Source organism: Eutrigla gurnardus (genome assembly GCF_963514095.1).
Source record: "Eutrigla gurnardus genome assembly, chromosome: 10".
Taxonomy (NCBI): domain Eukaryota; kingdom Metazoa; phylum Chordata; class Actinopteri; order Perciformes; family Triglidae; genus Eutrigla; species Eutrigla gurnardus.
In genome coordinates this window covers 21887046-21909498 of record NC_139924.1, presented here as the reverse complement: position 1 = coordinate 21909498, position 22453 = coordinate 21887046, and the positions used below count along the sequence as shown (strand labels likewise).

Sequence of the window (22453 nt, the reverse complement as noted above, 5' to 3'; positions counted from 1 at the left end):
GTTTTCAAAGGCAGAGATCCACAATTGGCTTCAGCTTGTCAACGGGGAGTATTCACAACCGCAACTTCTTCAGAGCTTGCCTTCTCTAGCAACTGTAGTTGTAATGAGCAGCTTCCACATGTTTCCCCACAGAAACTGAAACAGGAACTGAAATGTGTGCGTATTGTCCGATTGAGTAAACAAACGTCCACTTTATATGCATGTACAATCGCTTTCTTTTAGTTTCCGTATCATTAACCTTGTTAAATTGCAAATAGGCTGATGTTTTCCTTCTTTGTGTTTTTAAATCGGTTTTGAATCGCAGGTGGTATTAGAACAGTAATTCAAAGTTAAAATCATGAAAATTATGCCCAAAAGAAGCAACGGAAATGTGACATTCATACATATTTCATGTATTAAGGATCATGTGCTTCGTGTACGTCACGTTGTCACACTTAGCTTACATCAAGCTTTCCACTGTAGCCAAAATAATTCTCTGCAACACATAGACTTTTATTGAATTTCTAGTGTTTCCGTTCAGGTTTTTTTTTTTTTTTTTCAAATGCACAAGTTGAAGTTCATCCAAGGTCCTTGGCTAGAGTATTTGAGCTCTCCCATTGGGCTCTTAACACCCGAGAAACATTTTCCGGATACAATCATCCGAAACAAAAGTAGATATTTAACCATTTAAATGGTATATCATCGTTGACAGAAGCATGGCGATAGAACATGTCGTAATCTGGCTACAGAAACTGTTAAAAGTTGATGTGTCTCAGAGCTGCTGTCATGTGATATCTCACACCCTGCAGTGTGTGTGTGTGTGTGTGTGTGTTTATTTTCCAAGTCAGTTCTGTATTTTGCACTGAGGTTCTGAAAGCCTTTTACTGCATTTTAATGTGAAACCAAATACATCCTGTTTTGATTGCATCACTGATTTCACAACTACTTTTGAAGTGTTTAAATTGCTGAATAATAAAATGAACCGCCTTGCGTGTGTTGAGGTTGTATTGCTGCAGATCAGTTTCTTCATCAATGGTAAGCTGTAGACTGTAGCGGCTGCCTTGCACTGAAACTTGTACTGTTGTATCACCCTCACAGTTTACACACACACACACACACGATCTATGTCTCTGGCATACGATACGATATGTTTTCTTTGGTCATTTCTGCAGCGCAGCAGGTCTTCCCCCATACCATTCATCAGTCAAACAGCTGTTAAAGATTGTATTCAATGTTGACATGTGGGTTAAGCTGTAATCCAGTCGCCCCGCAGGTTATCTGCAGGTCGTATCGTGAAAAAGATGAAAAGCTGCCAGGACAGACAGGAGAGGGAGAAATCAGTTAGTTTAGATAAGATGTTATCTCGTGACTGAAGAGGTGGATAGTTGATGTGAGGTGACATCAGGGTTGTCATGCACATTTTATAGAAATGAGCCTTTTGGGCTTCTCCAAAATTGCACTTTGAAAGACTTTAGTTTCTTTGTCTGACTTTCTATACCTTCCTTTTTGTGTAGTTGTTGTCTTTTTAACTGCCCTCACCCCAACCGTATGGTATTCTTCTTTTTTTCCAACACAAAATTGGTAAAAAACCGACTGCCAGCAACCAGTAGTAAACAACAGAATCCTGAGTCTGTTGATTTTCAAACACACACACACACACAAACACACACACACACACACACACACACACACACACACACACACACACACACACACACACACACACACACACACACACCCTTTGAACTCAATAAAATTAGACCAGTTCACTTCAGGTTTGGAAATGGACACCGGTCAAAGGTGTGTTCCACTCAACAGACAAAACAACCAAACAACAAAGGTAATCAATACATGCAAAGTCCTGCTCCTTCTGGCGGACCACCATGGGACTGATTTCAGAAAGAATGATGGACGTCGTCACTAGAGCCCGACCGATAATTTTGAAGGCCGATACCGATACAAATGTTTGTTGATTTAAAAATCCGATATTACGATATATCTGCCGATATTTTTTTATTTCAGAAATGCGTAACAAAACATTAACAGATTTCCCTAACATTAGTTATTTGTAGTTATTTATGAGTCTTCACTAAAATATGATAATGCAGTTTAAAAATGGAACAGAGGAACATCAAAATATATTAAAGTTCTGATAAATAAAATGTATAAAAATACAAACTTAAGATATAAAACTTAAAGTCCTTTGAACAAAAACACAATAACAACAACAACCAAACACAAAGTTACCAGTATTAAAAGACTTGGTAAGCTTCATAAATATAACTTCAAACAAGACTGGAGACAAATTCTGTTAAGTTCTTTAGGAACCTCATTGATCGCCTTTTGTACCTGTTAGCACTAGATGACTCCACTAAGCCTGAGGTCCCCACTATCCCCCCCCCCCCCCCCCCCCCCCCCACACACACACACACATTAAGGTTACTGCATTATACAATCTATATTCTGCCGCCCACAAAAAAATAATTTTATACTTTGTATTATATTATGTATGCATGTAGCTGCATTGTCAGAACAGCCTTTAATCGCTTATTTATATTCTGCTCCATGCAGCAAGAAACGCACACACACACACACTCACAGACACACACACACACACACACACACACACACACACACACACACACACACACACACACACACACATGCCTCAGTGTATCAGCAACAATCAGTAATGCAAGTAGCTTTACAAGTGAGGGGCTGGCTGAATCAAAGGAGATTGATTAAATCAGTCACCTAGGTGTGTGTGTGTGTGTGTGTGTGTGTCCACACTTTTACCAGTGACACCCACTTGCTTTAAGATGGATGGGCATCATTAACCCTAAATTAATTATAACACACACCCTGCAGTCCCTCCCTCTCGCTCCACTCTCTTCTCACACTGAATCGGTATTTAACTCCTGGTGGCGAAGATCTTAACTTGGGGTGTTGTATGAAAGTAAAACAAATCTTCTACTCCACTTAAACATGAGTTCAAATACCAGGATTTTCATGGACTTTATCGTGGCAAGCAAACACGTTCCACATGTCCAGGAAGATTTCAGTTTCCTATACGAATGGGAGAAATTCCGACCCAATATCGTCCGTCCATTGAGCTTAAAAGCAATTGGAAGTTGAAGAATATATGAAATATTCTGCTTCAATCCATATTCAGTCTTTCAAAACCAAAATTTTAACTGGAGGCCAAGAGCAGTTTATTCTCCCGCTTGCCACGCTGACACAAAGGGCGGCTCACACTGATGAGTTATAGATCAGCTGCACGTTGAAAAACAATGACATTAGGTGTGTTTTATAGAAGGATATGTGTAAATTATATTTCGTTTCATTTGTGCTACAAAGGAATTATTTTCACCCAACATTATTAGTGTGTGCGTGCGTGTGTGTGTGTGCGTGCGCTCGTCTCATCTCTCAGGGCAGGAAAAGCATGGGGATGTGTTTCATCATAGAACTCAGAAACCAGATAAATGTATCCATTATAATATATCCTTCAGGCATTGATCTTTTTTTAAATCGATTATCCGTGTCTTTTCTTGACTGATTCACTCGCGGCTCAGAGAAGAAATGGATCAGATTGATGGTGAAACTACCGCTGCTGATGGCCAGTCAGCTGTGGAGCCTTACGGCCAATGGTACATACCAGAGGTGGGACCAAGTCATTGATTTTAAGTCAAGTAAGTCTCAAGTCTTTGCACCTAATGGCTGAGTCAAGTCCCAAGTCAAGACCGACAAGTCTCCAGTCAAGTCCCAAGTCAAGACCGACAAGTCTCCAGTCAAGTCCCAAGTCAAGACCGACAAGTCTCCAGTCAAGTCCCAAGTCAAGACCGACAAGTCTCCAGTCAAGTCCCAAGTCAAGACCGACAAGTCTCCAGTCAAGTCCCCAGTCAAGTCCCAAGTCCTACAGTTTGAGTTTTGAGTCCTGTTATTCAGCCGATAAGCTAGCGTTAGCTTTCATTCAGAACTTCTTACTCTTCTTTTCAAACGTTCTTTGTGCAACATCAAATGTCGAATGAAGTTGGAAGTTGTTGCGTCTCCGTCTGTAATCTTCGACCCGCATGTTTTGCATATTGTATTTGTTTTTTGTTGACCACCTCGTAGTTTTTATACCAGAACGACACTATCTTTGGTATCGTTTTTGCCAACTGCCGCGTTGTTTGACAGTTCTTCTTGATTGGTTGTCCTGCAGTTTGACTGGATGGATGCTGTCGGATCAAAACAACGTGGATCTAATTTGATTGGATGTTGTGCCGACAGCACACACAGAGGTGCACATAAACGCAGAGAGAGATAGAGCTGTCCATGTCAACATACTTTTTAATCTTTGGGTTTTGAGGAAAATAGCAAGTCTTTTAAAGTCAAAAGGCTCAAGTCCAAGTGAAGTCACGAGTTACTGATGTTAAAGTCCAAGTTGAGTTGCTCTCTTTACATTTTGTCAAGTCCAGTCTAAAGTCATTAAATGCATGACTCGCATCTGCACCTCTGGTACATACCAAAGCTGTACCTTTGCCATGGACCCTCTCCATTCCCATCACATTCAGGACGGTGTAAGAACCGCTCACTTTGTTTGGTTGATGCGCTTGTCTTCAGCAGAGCAAAATATGCCATCAAAAGTCTTAGCTCCCTGTTACCTGCATGTATGTCAGGTGTATGCACTCATATCTTCTTATGTAACCATGGAGACGGCATGGTAGTATGCACACGTATTACTCAACAGCTCTGCAGCACAGCCACGTGACGAGATAAACCTACCGCCGTAGAAAGAATATTTTTCATGAGACTTTTATTAAGGACTGAGCATGGGGGTTTTAGTCTGCGTGGCACACTTCGGACAAATCTTATTCACTTGGATCAGTGGACTAGCAGTGGGGATTTTGACAGGGATCTCAGTATGTTTGTGTGTTTGGGTAAAAGCAGTAGAAGTGAAAGTACCTGAGGTGCCACAGCGGATAGTCATTTCTCCAAACATGAAATACTCTGTGGATTAGATTGGCAAGAACACTGAATAAAACTCTGGTTTCTATCATCATCATGGGACTTAAGTCCAGTTGGTCGGTCCATGGTTTTGGTCCGGTCTATATGCTATTAGGTGGATTGAGAGAGGCAGTTTTTTAGAGACATTATTCTGCAAACGTGGTGAGCCCCAGACAGTGCCACCAGCAGCTTGATTATTATGTTATTTCCAAGAAATATCACAGCAACTTTTAGGATGGATAGCCATGAAATGTGGTGCACAGAGGATCAAAACATTTCCTGGCTTCTCGTGTAGCGCCACCAGCAAGCATATGTCAGCATCTACAGGAGCAATTTTTTCTCAAGACATTTATAGTTCCCAGATCACGTGTCCTTATAAAATTGGGGATCCCAGCAGGTTAACATTTCAAGTGAACTGCCCCGACGGCTGTCAGATGGATTGTCATACATTTCGGTAGCTCGATATGTATTGTTCCCTTGAAAATGATTTTTTATGACTCTGACTTTTCTTCTCAGAGTCTGATCTGGGACCAGTTCAGTCACGTATGCCACCTCAGCTGAAAGAGACAGGAAACACTTTACCAAAGATTGAACGTGTTTTGGAAGAAAAATCTCTCACGAGTCGGTTGCTGTACATATTCTGTGTTAACCTTCACTGAACTCTTGCCTCAGGCAGCTTGTTCATTAATCCCTCTGAATACTGTGTCAATATTTCCACCAGAGTGAGACTGTCGCGTTGGTTCTTGACCCTTAATCTTTTTTGGTACATCATCCATTGACAGCTGTGGCTTTAACATTGTTGAGGACTTAAAAGGTATGAAGTAGGGCCATCAAAACACATTCGTAAGAATACTTTTGAGCATAATGTCTCACTTCTGCCTCCTTCTAAGGGGACGTTTAAGAACAACAGATTCTGCAGCTGTGCACTAGTGAAAAACATCAAATTTCCCATTTAATATCCTCTAGTCATCTCTGAATACAGTGACGTAATTGACCAGCTAAGTGGATTTGCTTTAAAGCTTTTCACTGTCACTTGTCCAAAAAGGTCAGCTCAGTGGTTATTTGGGAGATTGAAGGCTGGCAGGGGGCATTCCCAAAATGATCCCCACAAGGCCACGCAGCACCGGTGCCAGATTAATATATGTAGATTGGTTAGGTTATGAAAAAGAGATGAGTTTGGTCCTTTTCTGACTTAAGTGGATGTTACGCCGCTAACACTGTACTTATTGCCTGCTCGAGTGTAAGATTTGTTCACAACACTGACACACACCTAATGGATCTGCTAGTTTAATCATTTTCAGCAAAATCCCTCTCCTCCCCTGCACTTGCACACTCTCTCTCTACCTCTCTCGCTCTACCTCTTCTCTTTTGTTTTTATTACAACACTGTTTAGCTCAATGCCTTCTTTGTTCCCGGTGTGTGGGACTAAATTTGATTGGAGCTAATCTCCTTTCACATGACGAAGCTAAGGAAGATAATCCCTTAAAACACTGTAAAAAAAAGTCATTTAGTGTTTTTGTGCGTGTTGCAGACTGAGCCTGGTTTCTCCCCGTGTTTGAGGAGTCACAGTGTGACTGTTGCTGCTTGTAGACAGACTTCGCATCTTCTTTTTCATTTCAAATGAAAACTTCACTTTCACTGAAACTACATTTATATCCCTGAATTCATCAAGGTATTTGTATGAGCCCGACATAGGAATTCTTTTCCTCCAAGAATAGTATCAAAGTTCATATTTTCACAGCAGACTTCTTTATCCTTTTCCTCATCCCTCGTCTTCTTCTTCTTTTTCTCACCCCCATCTGAGTAATATCTCTTTTTTCTTCTTTTTCTCCCTGTTCTTGTACTTCTCCTCCTTCCTCCCTCTTTTTCATCAGGCCAAAACATTTGATGTGTTCACAGCTTTTATCCACACACACACACGCGCACACACACACACACACACACACACACACACACACACACACACACGATGTGATGGGATACTGTCTGAGGGAGCCTTTATTCCATTACGGATATTGACACAAAACCGGCCGGCTTGGCAGTACACTGTGTCCCTCCTCCTCCTCCTCTTCATCCTCTTCTTGTCCATCTGAAGAGTATTTGTGTGCTTATGCATCACTCTAGTCGCAGAATTCCTGAGCATTCAGTGAGACTTTAGTTTTTCTATTACTCATCCTCTCACCTGGGTCCGTTTCTGACTTTCTCATGCGTGCTTTGCTTCTTTTCTTCTGCGTCTCTCTCACACTCACTGTGGAGGGTCTGTTTATATTTTGACTCTCATATTTCCCTCTCTTTCTCTCATGTTTTCTTATGCTCTCCCCACCTCACCACTTGTTCTATCACACGGCGGCGTCTCTTTTCTCAAATGGATCTCTTTTTGTCGTCCGGTCTCTCTCTTGCTGTTTTCCTTCCAGTCGTTGGCCCATCGCTTTCTCAGGCCAGCTATTGTCACAGCTGTGTTTTCTCACTCAGATGTCTGTGATGGTTTGCTGGACAGTGTGTCCTCAGCCTGTGTGTGTTCACATGTTTATGTGTGTGTTGCCGGTGCAGGGCAGTGCCATGGCTGTGTGTGTGTGTGTGTGTGTGTGTGTGTGTGTGTGTGTGTGTTTCAATCCCAACAGAGCACGTGTGAGAGACGGAGAGCGAGCGAGAGAGAAACACTGGTAGTCATTGTGCCCAAATGTCTTTTCTCCCTCCTCTCCTCCCTCGGTCTCACCCTTCTTCTCACTGGGACTCCATTGTCTGTGCCGTTAGTGTCGCCTCACTTCATCTCCGATTCAGTCCCATCATGTGAAAATGAGAAGAAAGCACAGATGTCAAGTCTCCCCATGCTGTATTATTGACACGTCGATGACATTTATTAATGTTATCGACAATTATTGTCTATTTTTTAATGTCATCTTGGATCGTCATTGATTCATCGCTCCCTTTTTCACTCTTCTTGTATTATTAGAACTGGGAATCTTCCCCCGCCTCACCATGCGATCGTGATTCACCTGCCAACGATTCTCCGTGCATCTCAGTATGCCACGCGTCAATGTTCTATCGCACTGCACGTTAATAGAAGCAGGTAAATCTGAACTCCGCTTTATTCTCTCAAAATTCAGACAGTCTTGCGTTCTGCCAAACAGCAGCTCATAGTCTTAGTGAGAGCAACAATATAAGCTCATATATAAGCCACAATGTCATAACAACATAAACCAGGGATACGTTGAATGTCGACATTTTTGCATTCGTGATGTAGTGAATCCAGCAACTGTTACCGAAGTTATAACAAGCAAGAAAGTCCACTAAGAAAAGGAAGAATGGGGAATTGGCACACAATCACAGCAGACTCCATCATCAAAAGGTGACCGTGGCTCAGGAGGCAGAGCGGCTAATCAAAGGTTTAACCTGACGGGCAGGCCAGAACCTTTGTAACACGGGGTGTGTGTGTGTGTGAATGGCTGAATGAGAGACTGTTAAGGTGGACAATGTAGATAATAGGGCTGGGTTCAAATAATCGATTTTCTGATGAATATCCATCTTCATTTGAATTTTCCAATATCGATTAATAAAATCCCAGGGTCGATCTTTTAATATACGGGCTGCGGTTGAATAGTCTATTAGGAAGGTTAGGAAGGTTCCTAACTGAAGAAGTGACCCGGAAGTAAACAAGTGGCCGCCATGATAAGAGCTGTTGGAATCCTCTAAATGCAAAGGAAATGAGCTCCAATGTTTCTTTCAGATCTCCTTTGGGAACGGATACAACGGACCTCCATACGAAAGGAAAGGAGATCACGCCGACCCACAATTCTTTGCGAGAGCAACATTTAAAGTGCCGCACACCTCGGCCGTTCATGAAAACTTTCATGCAGACATATAGTAATTGGAATAGTGTTGATAAATGTGTGGACACTGATAATAATTTAATAATATTTTTATTTCTTTCAATCATGTTACAAATTTGACAAAAACTGAACTAAAACCACAAATGAAATATAAATAAAGCAACCGGTCAAACAGGAAGGAGGAGCTGCTGGACCTGAAGCCGGTCAGTGAACCAGCTGTTTATAGAACCAACATGGGAAGAAGTAGACGATGCGCTTTTTGTAGTCCATTATTGTAGTTTCTCCAACGCAGACGCACGTCAATCGCTGGTGTCGATCATCAGCTGTCAATCATCAGCCATTATAATGACGTAGCTTAGTGAAAGTCTGGTCGGATCTCTGAGAACCACGGTCATCTTTTCCTAAATCCTTCTGAGTTCTCCTATCGCCTTTCCTTGACCCCGTGACATTTCCCCAGAGGTCAAGGAATAGGAGTTAGGACTGATTTTTATGACTATTCGACTGCAACCATGGCTTTTCCCGTGGATACGTGAAGACTAACGGCGAGAGACTAGTACAGCGTTACTCATTGCGCGGCTCGCCAAGCCTCAATTTGTGGCTTGCATCAATGGTACATTAATAGTAGGGCCCTATAAGTGTAATTAATGGGACACCGCTTCATCCAGCGTCTCTGCTCTCTGTCTGTTTCACCAAGGGGCGGGGCTGAGACACACACACACACACACACACACACACACACACACACACACACACACACACACACACACACACACACACACATCATGAAGACAGTTATGGAACTACTAGAATGTTTCTTCAGTATATGTCTTAATTTTGATGGAAAAAATGAAAACGGATTTCATAGGGCCCTAAATAATAGCTGGATGCATTACATACACTGTATGTTAAGTGGGATGACAAATAAGTAAGCAGATATGCTTGGTTGGAGATGGCTTTTGGTATTTTGCAGTTGAGGTGGCTCTGTTGTGGAGTGTCTTATAAGTGGCTTTACTGGAAAAAATAGTGAGGATCACTGGACTAGTAGTAATGAACCAAAACATGGGGAGGAGCTGCTCCACTGAAGGCACCGCCAAGCCTAAAGACAGATGTTTGGTTGCATTTCGGATTCAAAAAACTATGAAGACAGAGAAGAGCTGGACAAAAGCAAAGCCTTGAAATACCCCTCACCGAATCGATGTTGAATCGAATCAGAGATTAAATCGAATCCGGACCTTGTGAATCAGAATTGAATCGATTTAAGAAATCCGTGGTGATACCCAGCCCCAGTAGAAAATGTGCTATATAGAGTCAATTTACCATTTCACCATTCCACATTGTGATCCAGCGACACTCAAACAGGAGCCCAAATAATGAATCTGCTTCCTATGATGGTGATATGGGAAAGCTTTCACTTTCAAACATAAAATCTGTTGATGTTATGCATCCAGTCATTTGTTGATTGAAGTGTGACGGCATTAAATGGAGTGCAGAGTGTGAGCCCCGATGATTGATTTGACTTATAATGGAACAGTTTTTAACACACTCCGCTCATTTTACCTTCAGTCCCTCTTTTCCACAAGGACCACGGTGAAGGGAATGATTTTTTTCTCTTTTTCTTCTTTTCTTTTTTCAAAATTTTTACTCTGCAAGTCATGCTGAGGCTTTGAATGCGAGCTTGGTTGAGTCACGGTACACTGCCGTCAGCCATGTCACCTGAACAAGTCCTCTAATGGGAATCTGGCCACCAGAACGTCTTGTCTGCTGACATCACGGCACCCTCCCTGCTCACTGCGGCGTCCTCACTTTGACTGTGTGTGTGTGTGTGTGTGATGGGAAAACAACGCGGTAGAGAGAGAGAGGGATGGGATGGGATGAAGGAAAGAAAACATACTGTGAGAAACTGCATTATGACAATATTAGCTTTCCCAGTATGCCGTGAACCTTCTGTGAACCTTCTCACTCTGCTTCAAGAAGCAGTTAAACCACCTGGGACTATTTCATTATGAGACTTTTAATTAACTATTTTACTCTTGAACTCCTTTTGTCCAAATAACAATTTAAAGGCTGTTTCACTGTAACAAGAACACTGAATTCTGTTGGCCATGATTCTGTAGTGTATTTTCAAAATTAATTCATCCAAACCAAACTTTTCTTCTCTTTAACCAATGTGAAACAAACTTAATCAAGTTAAGGACTTTACACACTGGGAGTGTTTCTTTTTCTCCATGTGCTTAATTTGCACAACACTTGTTTTTGTCATGAATACTTTTTCAAAAAGCATGTTCATTACGTGGCATAAAAGCAGCTTTAGTTATTCATTACGAGGTTGATTCACGATGAATAACGACATGCGGAACAATTTGAGAAGGATCTTATTCTGCTGCTGCAGGTCTCGGGTTCATCATGTCACCAAACTTTGCATTTTACAGTGTGATGGAGAGTATGAACTTTCAAGTTTAGGAGAAAATTTCATTTATTGCTGCTGTTTTCAACCTGGGACTCCCTAACAACTTGGTATTGCACCCAGATAGCCGTGGTTTTGTAGGATGGAGCATTCCACGCTTCGGCAAGCTCCCTGACCGCCTGCTGTGATGATGAAAACAAATTGCTGTTATTTTAGGCTTGTTTTTTATGATAACCTGCATGCGCCTTCCTAAGAATGCAAAACAAAAATCGGAAATATTTTGGTTACATGAACGTGAAAATATGGGCTAGTTTTGTCTAGAGCTTGAAAAGTGAGTCAAACTAGCTGAATAATACATCCCTACAATATAAGATAAGTTTTTTTGAATACACATCAAGCATGAAGCAGAATATAATATTCATCTTTTCCTGTAATTTGTTTTTAATTACTGATCCAAAATATTCCATTACCAGAATTCAGGCTTCCTCATCTGAGTAGATTTTTAATATTGGAAATAATTTCGTCCATCTGAGTGTCATCATGGCGTCCTGTGGGTTTATTCTTGCTGAAGGAAAAGATTCAGTCAATAACAAAACTTAAAGAAATGATTTAAAAGTGACATGATGTTCATATCAGTCCTTTACATTGATATGGCTAACCTATTTTAGGTGTTTTTAGCTCCGTTTTGTTCTCCACCACATGCTGATGGAAATGTTTAGCTCTGTTCCTGCAAATTCACCCAGCTAATTACTGACTTGGTCTGTCTGCTTCTTGCTGCTGGGAAGGTACCTGACAGTGTATGTGGGGAGCTTTTCTAAAAAAAAAAAAAAAAACAGCTGGCTGCTGCATCTGGATACAGTGCGGATGAGTGTGGTAGGAGTCAACCAAAAATAAACCGAAAAACAAACAAACCGTAAAGTTGAGGCCGGAAAACCAAAACAATGAGCCGACGGGTGCTAAAACGCAGAGCTGAGTCGGAGGAATGCTTTCCTGTGGGTCCATCGATAGCAGGGAGACCTTGTATCTTCTTGCATGCGGCCGTTTGATCCGTTGTTGATAGTAAATACAACTTGAGATGACACGAGTGACTTAAAATCTTGCAATGAGAGGGATCGGGCTGTTGGGGAAGGAGCAGGAAAGGAGGGCGATTAGCCAGCAGAACTGAATGAGCTCAAGTAAATATGGGTTTTCTAAATGAGGCAATAAGAGAGTACACCTGCTGCTCTCACGCATACACACACACACACACACACACACACACACACACGGTCCTCAGGTGAAGATCAGTGCTCTGCTGGGTCTGTGGCCGTTCTTGTGGTCAGTGGTCAAGACGTGGCAATAATACCAATGTGCAGCTGCCAGCTTGCCATTGGAACTGATTATTGGAGCGAGAGAACGAGGCAGCAATGGACAGAGGGGGAGAGAGAGAGAGAGAGAGAGAGATGGAGATTCATGCTGTCACTGTAGTACGGCATCAGTGCTCTTCTGTCTGCACGTCACGGATGCAGAGAGGAGAGAGTGTTTACTTTGTCTTCTCGGAGACTGCAGCTTATTGGACTGAATAATCATATTAAAATGAATATGTATGTTGCACAAGCTGGAGTAGAAATATGAGATGCTGTAGGATAGTGTATGTGTGTGTGTGTGTGTGCACGTGAATTCATAGCGTTTCTTTGCTCTCCCTATAGCGCTAACGTCGGACAGGTGTGAAGGCTCTGTCATTAATCACCAGCCGCTTCTCCGACGTTCTCAGCTGCACTCTTTCATTCCTCCTCTCTTCTCCCTCCCTCCATCTTTTTTTGTTCCTCCTCCCCCTCCCGAATGCACAGTTAAAATCTAAATTCAGCTCACATTGCAGAATGGATTCTGTAGTGCCAAACGCCCCCCCCGACGTTCACTTTAACCCATTCTCTCTCCTTTCCTTTCGTTTTTTTTCTTTACCTCTCTTTGCAGTGCGTCCATCATCGCGCCGCTGCTTTTTCTCACCTCCTGTAGCTTTTCCTGCCTCTTATTTCTTCTGTCATCCCTCCATCCATCCGTCCTACCTTCTTTTCACCAATGTTTGTCCAGCCCTGGCTCGGTGTAAGAGAGGCCCAGAGGGTTGGCATGGCAGCCTGGCACAAGCACACAAGCCTCTCCATTAGCACCCCGGCGTGCCCCCGCAGGACGATTGGGAAATCTTTATTTACTGTACATCCTTCCACGTCTCGCTCCCTCGGCCTTTCTCCTCATTCAAACCCTTCTTCTCTGCTGAAACTGTTTTACGAGTGCAGCCCCGCTGTTCCCACATGAAACTTGGTAAAGTTATTGGCTGAGTGAGAAAAATAAGACGTGTTTATTAAGTGACTAACTCCTGCTTACTGCGTCAAGTGATGTCACATGAGTCTGTTGTTGTTGAAAATACAAAAATGTGGTGACATTGAGTTAGAACGGTAGGATGGACTTATTTAATTAATAGGCTGTATGTAAAACTAATTATAGCAAATCAATACATAGCTGGTGAGCTTGAATGAATTGAAATTCATTAAACTAATGGTATCCGATTTCAGATCGCCTCATTGTCACAGATACCCAATCCAGCTGTTTGAGTCAGTAACGGACTCCGTATTGGAGCATCTCTATTACAAATGATCAAACAGCTGCTCCTGGCTAATGGCTCAAACTACATTACCAGTATAACACCCAAGTCTCTGACCCAGTTGCATTGTGGAAAACGTAGGCACTCGGTTTTGACAAGGAAGAGGGTAAAAACGGTTCTTTACAGCAAAACAAGCAAACTATTCATCACGGGTCGAACGTAGTTAGTGCAATGTCAAATCGGTGGAGTATGGAGGACTTTATTGGCAGCTTTTTTATTATTTGCAGTCCGGACAAATAAAGAATAAGTCGTGTTCCGTCCCGTCAAATGCAAATAGCAGAATAAAACTCCCCTATCCTAAATCATAAACCTTATGTTGCTTCAGCTGATGTGCTGTAATTCACGCTGGAATTCACTGAGATCCTGAGAGCGACCCGTTCTTTCACAGATGTTTGTAGAAAAAGTCTGCATGCCTAGGTACTTGCTTTTACATACCTGTGGCCATGGAAGTGATTGGAACACCTGATTTTGATTATTTGGATGGGTGAGTGAATACTTTTGGCAATATAGTGTCTCCTTCAAAAATCCAGCTATCACAGTAAGACAAAGGAGCTGTAGTGTTAGATAAGATGCACTTACAAACAAACTGTGTGTTTTCCACCACAATTTGGTCCTTGTGAGTCGCGAAGCATTTTTTCACGCCATCAAATTCCTTCCCCTGTCCCACACAGCCTCGTTCCTTACCCTTTCTTCTTTCGCTCCCTCACCCAGGCCTCCCCTTTAGCTTAATTGCACAATGATTCTTTCCATTTCTCTTCTTCCTTCCTTCCCACAGTGTGCTGACACACACACACACACACACACACACACACACACACACACACACACACACACACACACTCACACACACTCACACAAACATAAAAAACAGCAGGAAAAGGCGTGTGTTGAACTCCCTCCTCTACCTGTTATTGTATGGATGAAGGTTTTTTTTTAAAGGAAGGTTGACGGAAAAACACTGTCTTATCTACTTTCGCTTTTGAGTGATCTAAACCAATGTCCTTTTCCATTTTTGTCACACACACACACACACACACACACACACACACACACACACACACACACACACACACACACACACACACAGAGTTAGAAGTCAACACGCATGCACACACACTTGCTGTCAGGGAGCTCATTATCTGAAGTGAATAGTGGCGTGCTGGACTCGGGCACTGAGGCTCCTGGTCACTTGGGGTTGACTATTTGGTCTATAGCCAGCTCTCTCTCTCTCTCTCTCTCACACACACACACACACTCATACACACACACACACACACACACACACACACACACGCACACCAGCTCTTCCCTTTTCCCAGTGGCCCCACAATACCTTCGTACTTAGGTATCTTCAGGTAATTTTACTTAAAAATTTGAAAATAAAAAATAGTTGTTAAACAGTGTTTAACAGCAGCTCTTCCAAATCAAAATATAATAAAAAATATTTTGTTGGGCGGGTGTTTCCTGTTGACTGACATTTGAGAGCCGGTGTTGGTCGGAGCCCGTCATATATTGTATGTTTCCTCTTTTGCAGCAAGCCACATAAAGCTGGTTACATTTAAAACTTTTGTCCTCGGCCTGTCATGATAAACTGCTTTTATTGGACAATATGTCCCATATGTACTCGCCATAGTCATTTTAAAACCACTTCATGCCACTGATATGATAATATAGTATTATAATAATGCAGTTTCATCCTTTCAAAGAGTGGTGAACTATTCATTCTCAGAATGTTCACATGTGAACGAATTATGCTAAATAAAACATGAAATAAAATGTAATCTCAGGCTTTAACAAAAATATGCAAAGTCTGCATCATGTCCAGGTCTCATGATGCTGCTGCTGTTTATTCTGGCATCATGTTGGTTAAAATGTAGACAAACAGACATGCAAACACAATGGAAGTCATGTCCACACATCATACACATCATAATGGAAAAGCTATCAAAATCATGTTCACAAACTGTACCATGGGTCACTGACGTAAAAAATATAGAAATCATGTCCATGTATTGTACAATAAGTCGTTCATATTTTATTATCGTCACAGGCCATTGACCGTTGTATTTCACATTTGGGAAGACCCATCATGTGTTCCAATCAGAGAGTGGAAGCTAGCAAACTTAGCAACAGCTAACATTGTCCCCACTGGTGAGCTGTCGGTGTTGCCGTTGGAATTGAAGTGATGAAACCAAACCATTTTTTGGTGCCTGCCCACATGGATGTTGCACTAGCTAAATGACCAGCATTAATATGGATTCAGGATGCATGCTCTCATCTAGGGGCCACTGTCACTGCAGGAAAACCAACGAAACGTTTGTTTAGGACACAAAAACATCACATTTCTTTGCAAAAAACATTTTAAGCGCAAATAGTTTACATTGAGTGAACAAATAATGGAATGTGTGTGTGTGTGTTTGTGTGTGTGTGTATGTGTACCAGCTGTTTGGCTCACTCATTAACCATTCTGTCTGGCTGAACCAGAGGAAGGTGTGGCTCCAGCTGAGCTCTGTGATTGGCTCCCAGAGACAATCAGGACCTTTGTCTACATAAGTCTTTCTCTGTCCCTCTCTGGACTTTTCTTATCATAAACCATGACCCCTTTTGCTTATCCTCTGTTGTGTTTATCGTTGTATCACGATTGAATCAAAAAACAGCTTTGCCAGAGAAGTCCTACATTACTGATGTTAAATTCTTGACCTTCAATCCGGTGTATAGTACTTCAAGGACTTTTTTGAACCGGCGATTCTGTAGTACATGAGTTTGTGAAATGTTTACAAATAGTGACAGAGGTTGTTACTTTAAGTTCTTGAATATTTATGTAGGAGAGCTCTATTTTAGGTTTATTATCTTGAGTTAAGTATCATATCTTGTGTAATCTATTGGCCGATGTATTACACAGAACTTGATGAATAGATTTGGATTAATTTACCCTCCCAACACGTTGGATTCGGCTGTTATCTCTCAACAGTTCTTCCCTCCTTCAACCTACTCTCTGCAGAACTTCTGCAAGACTATAATGAATAAAAAGGTCAAGGACAGCAGTGGGACTTATCTCACCTGTCAGCTCACCTATTATTATATGTGCCATTAAACAAGGTCACTTGACCCTGGAGGCTTATTTATGGTTCTTTTCTTGGCGAAGGAGAGGACCACTTGTTGCAGATTTGTCAGTTAGTCATTGACCTGGACTTTCTTATATGTTCAATGTTAAAAATCAAAGTCTCAGTAGGAAATGTCTCATGGCCTCGCAATAATTAACATTTTTAAGTATCTCGCTTCAGAGTCTCTCCCGGTTCCCCCAGCGGCTGATACCCTTCGTATCAATGCCAGCGTATTCGTCAACCATGCCCTTACCTTTGCCCCAGCGGCCAAAACAATGATTCCAGGACAACCCGTTCATCTGGAATCAATTAACCCAGGCGGGCAGGCTCAGCAGAGACTATGCTCAACATAATGATAGGCTTTCAACCAGTAATGCCTTTGTTCTGGATGGGTCTGTTTGTTTTCTTCCTCTGCTCAGATGTGAGTTTGAAGGGCATCTGAGGAGGTCTATTTCTGCCCTCTTTTTTTTCCCGGGTCTTTTGAGTTTCCGTCCTGTTTGAAGTCTACGTACTTAATTAAAACTTAGGGTTGGTGATCATGAATGTGGCCTTGAATGCCATGCAGAATGGCATCTTGGGCAAAACAGCGGTTGGCATTTGATGTCAGAAACCCCAAATCGCTCCCCAAAATGTTTCCCTTCTAGACTTTTCCTCCATTTCCCACTGTTTGTGTTCATTCCTTTCCTACTACCATATCGTACTTTAATATGGATGCAGCGGAGTATTTTGAGGCTTGTCAGTCAATGAATCCTTTTGTTTCTAAATTGGAACCAGATCCACATTGTTTATGAACAGGAATTCATCAAGAAATGCTTCAACTTTTTTAGAAGTTTTATTTAAAATCTTGCTTATCTATTCTTTCAAGTTTGGATTCATTGTGCACTTTGGTCTACATCACTGGTTATGAAAGTGTCCACACTTGCATTGTGTTGATCATAGTGCTCTAAAGTATAGCTCTAATTGACAATGATTGATTGAGCAAATGCATCCACTGCATAAAAGTAATTTCATGCGTGAAGGGTCAAGGGTGAAAGTCTATCTAAAGATGCTCTTAGTTGTACTCATATTGGCTGAGAATCCGCTAACAGTAGCGTGTGCAACCCAAGTACACAAAGTAGAGCCAACTTGCATGTAATAAGAAAGAGAGAATATGTTTACCTCAACCGGATAGATTCCAAGAACAGGAATTGATGAGTATAATCTCAATCTGAACTCATAATGGCTAAATTTGATCAAATCCTGCCATGGAATGGCCGCTTTGTACCAACTAATAACTCCTTGACAGAACCTGGGAGACCCCTCCTCCGCTGTCTTACCCCTCTAGAACAGAACATCGTCTCTTTCCCAGTTCAGTTAAGCCACTTATATCAAACCCAGATCCTTGGATAAGCCTGACTCAGGCATTTTCAGGTGCCCCCTTCTGCAGAGGTGAACATTTGGATCAAGTGATCCTCTTAGAACAGGCAGGCGGACCCTTATGTGGATTAAGCACAAACACACACAGTTTTCATTAATGAACTTGCATGAAAAACAGAGGCACACCGCTTGCTTCTGATATCAATAAATCAACAAACGCACACATTTTCACAGCGAGAGACGGCGTAAAGGGCTTCAATTATGCAGATAGGTGTAGACAAATCATTTCAAGCTCCGTGGTCGGCCTCAGGCAGCTTTCTTATGGCTAACGTATGAAAGGCAGATGGTCACTTACCTCACTTTGTCATGAATGCACACTCGTCCAATTTTCTATCTTTAGTCTTCTTTGCAATTTCTCATTTAAAATCTGTCAGCCTGACTATGTTGCTCCGGTCAGAAGCATTTCTGTAAGCTAACATGAATTCAACTACAATCTTTTGTTAGCCTTGAAGGCCGCTGTAAGCTTCAAATGAGCAAGTTATTATGAAGTTTTGTCTGATGTCAAAGGTGTTAACATTTGTTGCAAATGCCACAAGGGAAGGTGCGACCAAAAGCCTGCTATCAGTATTAATATTTGTGTGAGGAATGAATGTTAGATTGTGTCCTTCGGAAAGTTACTTATCTGTGGCCCAATAAAAAATATTTTTTGACAAAATGATACCATTATTGTTTTAGTGCCATTTTAAGCATGTTTTGATGATTATTGAGATAATATCGGGAATCGCCATTATATTATTTTGGCCAGGATAATCGTGACTCGTCCTCGGTGAGGCCCCATCAGACATGTATTCTGACAGTTTGACATCCTATCCTGCCCTATATTTCAGTAAATGTCCATGATTATCTCTTTTGACTGAAAGTCCGACAATTTAAAATCCTGAACCGCCGTCAATAAAACGTCAATAAAACGTCAATAAAACCACCAATAAAACAGCAGTGAGCTTTATGATTCACACAAACGTGTGTGCGTGTGTGTGTGTGTGTGTGTGTGTGTGTGTGTGTGTTGTGGGGGTTGCTAAAAATAGTCGGCAGGCCTCCCGTTTGTGTGCATGTCATCATTCACAGTTTGGCCTTGTGTGCGCATGCCCGTGTCTGTTATCTAAACACTTTCTTCTGTCAGGCCATAGGGGCCACGTTCCAAGTAACGTAAGCCTGCTTCCAGTGTCTGTTTTATCTTGACATGCATGGAAATTTAGTGAATCTGGGCATTTGATTATTAAAACAGAAACAGCAGTGTACCTTTTGCTTTGCTGTGTAAACATGACCATACCAGTCGGTAAAAAGAGGAGCACCATTGACACGCATTGCAAGGTCACACCAGTATTTTCCGTTTAAAATGGATGATAGTTTCCACTAAAGGCATCTTAAAGAGCTTGAAAGTCCCTGTTTGTTTATGTCATTCAACCTAGAGTTAGCATTGTCACCTATTTTTGAATTAAATCTTTGAAAACTCATCCTTATTTTTTTTTTCAACTTTTTTGTCCCAAATTTCAAATAGTTGTGCTAAAAAAGTTTTCATAAAAAAAACAAAAAACTATTCAGTCTTACTAATACTAAGCTTTTTATGTTCAGAGTTCCAGTCTGAAATATCTCAACAACTGTTATATATATCCAACATCGACACGGTCATCATCACTTATTATTATTGGTTCATAATATATGGGTCACATACAGTATATGGGTGGTATTTTCACCAACACCAGCAGCATCTGCGATAGCACCAACAACAACATTATCACCACCGGCACCAAGTACAACTACAGCAACACAAATCACAGAGCTAATTGGAATTACAAGCTTGTGCATCATATGACTTGAAAATAAGAAAGTAGCTTGTAGACTCACAAGCGCAGCTATAAAATGTGCCTGACAGGAAAAACAGCAGATTGGTTCCAGTGTTGGATCAGTACAACCAAATGTCGTCTGACATCCCCTCTGGGCCCTCTCATATGCACGGCGCCTCTTATGAAGTTGGATGGCCCAATCTCCCAGACATCACAAGTAAAGCGGTTTCGCCGTTTCTCACTCGTGTCTCACAGATCTGAAACTTTTTCCATTTTATCAAAAGTACCAATCCACACCGGCACGCTCGTCTGATGGAGACACCCCATTGTGTTTTTTTCACCAACAGTCTATTATTGCATTTGACGATGTTTCGTCAGTGCGATCTGTTTCGCAGAAATGATTGAACATGGTGCCAATCAAACTCTTCATACCTGTGTTCTTTTATTCTAATCCTAGGAATAGAAATGTGTCTGCAGACGTTCTGATTCACAACTTATTGGGCAATAAACTACTGCAGACGAGTGTCTGCTTCAAAGATACTGCACATGTCTGGTTATCCTTGACTGTTTTTAATACTATCACACTTTTGCATATCAGCAACTCTCATGCAGCTGAAAATCAGCCTTGATGACCTTGATTGACCTGTTGAGGCGGGTTTTCTGTGTTGTGACTGGCGGGCCAAGAGGAAATCATTAGTGTCCCCTTTCCTGTCCACCACCCAGGGGCATCATGGTAGGGGTAGCTGGTGTCTGGGCGGTGTACACAACTCGGCACTTCCTGTCTCATGTACCGCTGACTCGACTCCTTTTGGTGTGTATTTGTCTGTGTTTAAGCGTGTCTTTGCTTTTGGGTGTGGGTTGATATGTTGGGGTAAAGGTTGAGGCCCAACCAGTTTGGAGCCAGTGAGACTTTATTCGGTTTATTGCTGACTCTGTGAGGGCGTGTTTGTGTTTCCTTAAAGTAAAAAAGACAACCTTTATCTTTTTCCAGTTTATTCTTTTGCTGACCTCTGACCTTTAGGAGGGCTGTGATGTTCCAGAGCTCCTCCAGGTCATTATAAGAATAACACAAATCCTAAATCAGCAGAAATGCTACTGACTCTCCCTCTAGCACACCAGCCTCTATCTGCAACTGCTTCAATCACCGGCTCAGTTCATTCACACAGCGGCCATATTTGATGAGTGGAGAAGATGTAGCATCAGCAATATGGTTGTTGCACCTTTGGGAAGATGAAAAATAAGCTTGTGTCCATTGAATACTTGCGCTAACAACCTTTCTCTGTCGGTTTCCAGATGTATGGGCGCTACACCCAGGAGCTCGGGGTGTACGCCAAAGAGGAGGCCGCTCGGCTGAGGGAGAGCGGGCAGAGGCGATCGGTCACCGACCGGAGCCGGGCCCTGGACCTGCTGGAGTACGACAAGGGGCGCTGTGCCAAGTGTCGCAGTAAGTTTCATAGCGAACGGTCCTGTTGAAGCAGGTCCTGTTGAAGCAGATCCACTACAATAAAAAAACTAATCCCGGTGAACATGGCTTCTACAAAATGATGATCCAGCAACACCACCTGGAATCGCTTTAATGCTTCTGTGCTAAACTTCAGCAACTCAAGCTATTCCACTTTTTGAGTTTAAAAAAAGCATAATTCATCCATTCATCCATCCTCTAAGTGTCCTGAATTAATGAAAGGCTATTCATCAAGCTTTTTGTGGCTTTTTCATGGCATCATGTTCTCGTTATGTCATGGAAACATAAGAACATACGTATATATCGCAGAATGCATTTTCTCAGAATAGTTGAGGCCGCTTCATATGGCCTTTAGCATAATCAATGCAATTCATGCAGAAATGTACAAATCTCAATCTACGGTGTTCCTAAAGGTTTTGGTGTCTTAATGTGGAATTTCATCATTAGAGTTAAAATGCCAGTTAATTTTTGGAGATAACACACAACGAGCTGCCTAAATTGACCTCAATTTCAAAGGAAATGTTCCAAGAACACGCTTTCAACTGAGAACAGATAGCCATCATTTCATCTTCTTTACCATGAAATAGAATCAGCTTACAACCACGGTTTTCTTTCCCCCCATTAAAGTTTGAATACACTTTGCCTCTCCACAAGCAGCTCTTTATCTCTTTCTTTACGTCGCCTCATCTATGATGTAACAGACTTGTCTATGATATTTCCAAGCAGACAGTAATGAGGCGCACTGCGGTTCTAAAAAGGTCAGGAACGGTGTTTCACTGAACCTTTTTAACCTGTAGTTTAATGTCACTGAACATCATATTCTACTGTAGTCTGAGCAACCGACGGCAAT

General features: G+C 41.9%; 1 protein-coding gene across 4 annotated transcripts in view; it reads left to right on the top strand.

Annotated features, from left to right (window-relative positions):
* LOC311020148 (chloride channel protein 2-like) overlaps window positions 1-22453 on the top strand; it is a 118331-nt gene that overhangs the window by 16085 nt on the left and 79793 nt on the right. For all 4 annotated transcript variants that reach the window (XM_084020022.1, XM_084020020.1, XM_084020021.1 and 1 more), the window contains exon 2: window positions 21435-21585. In XM_084020022.1, the coding sequence (XP_083876148.1) occupies window positions 21435-21585 (151 nt within the window). The remainder of the gene's footprint in view (window positions 1-21434; window positions 21586-22453) is intronic.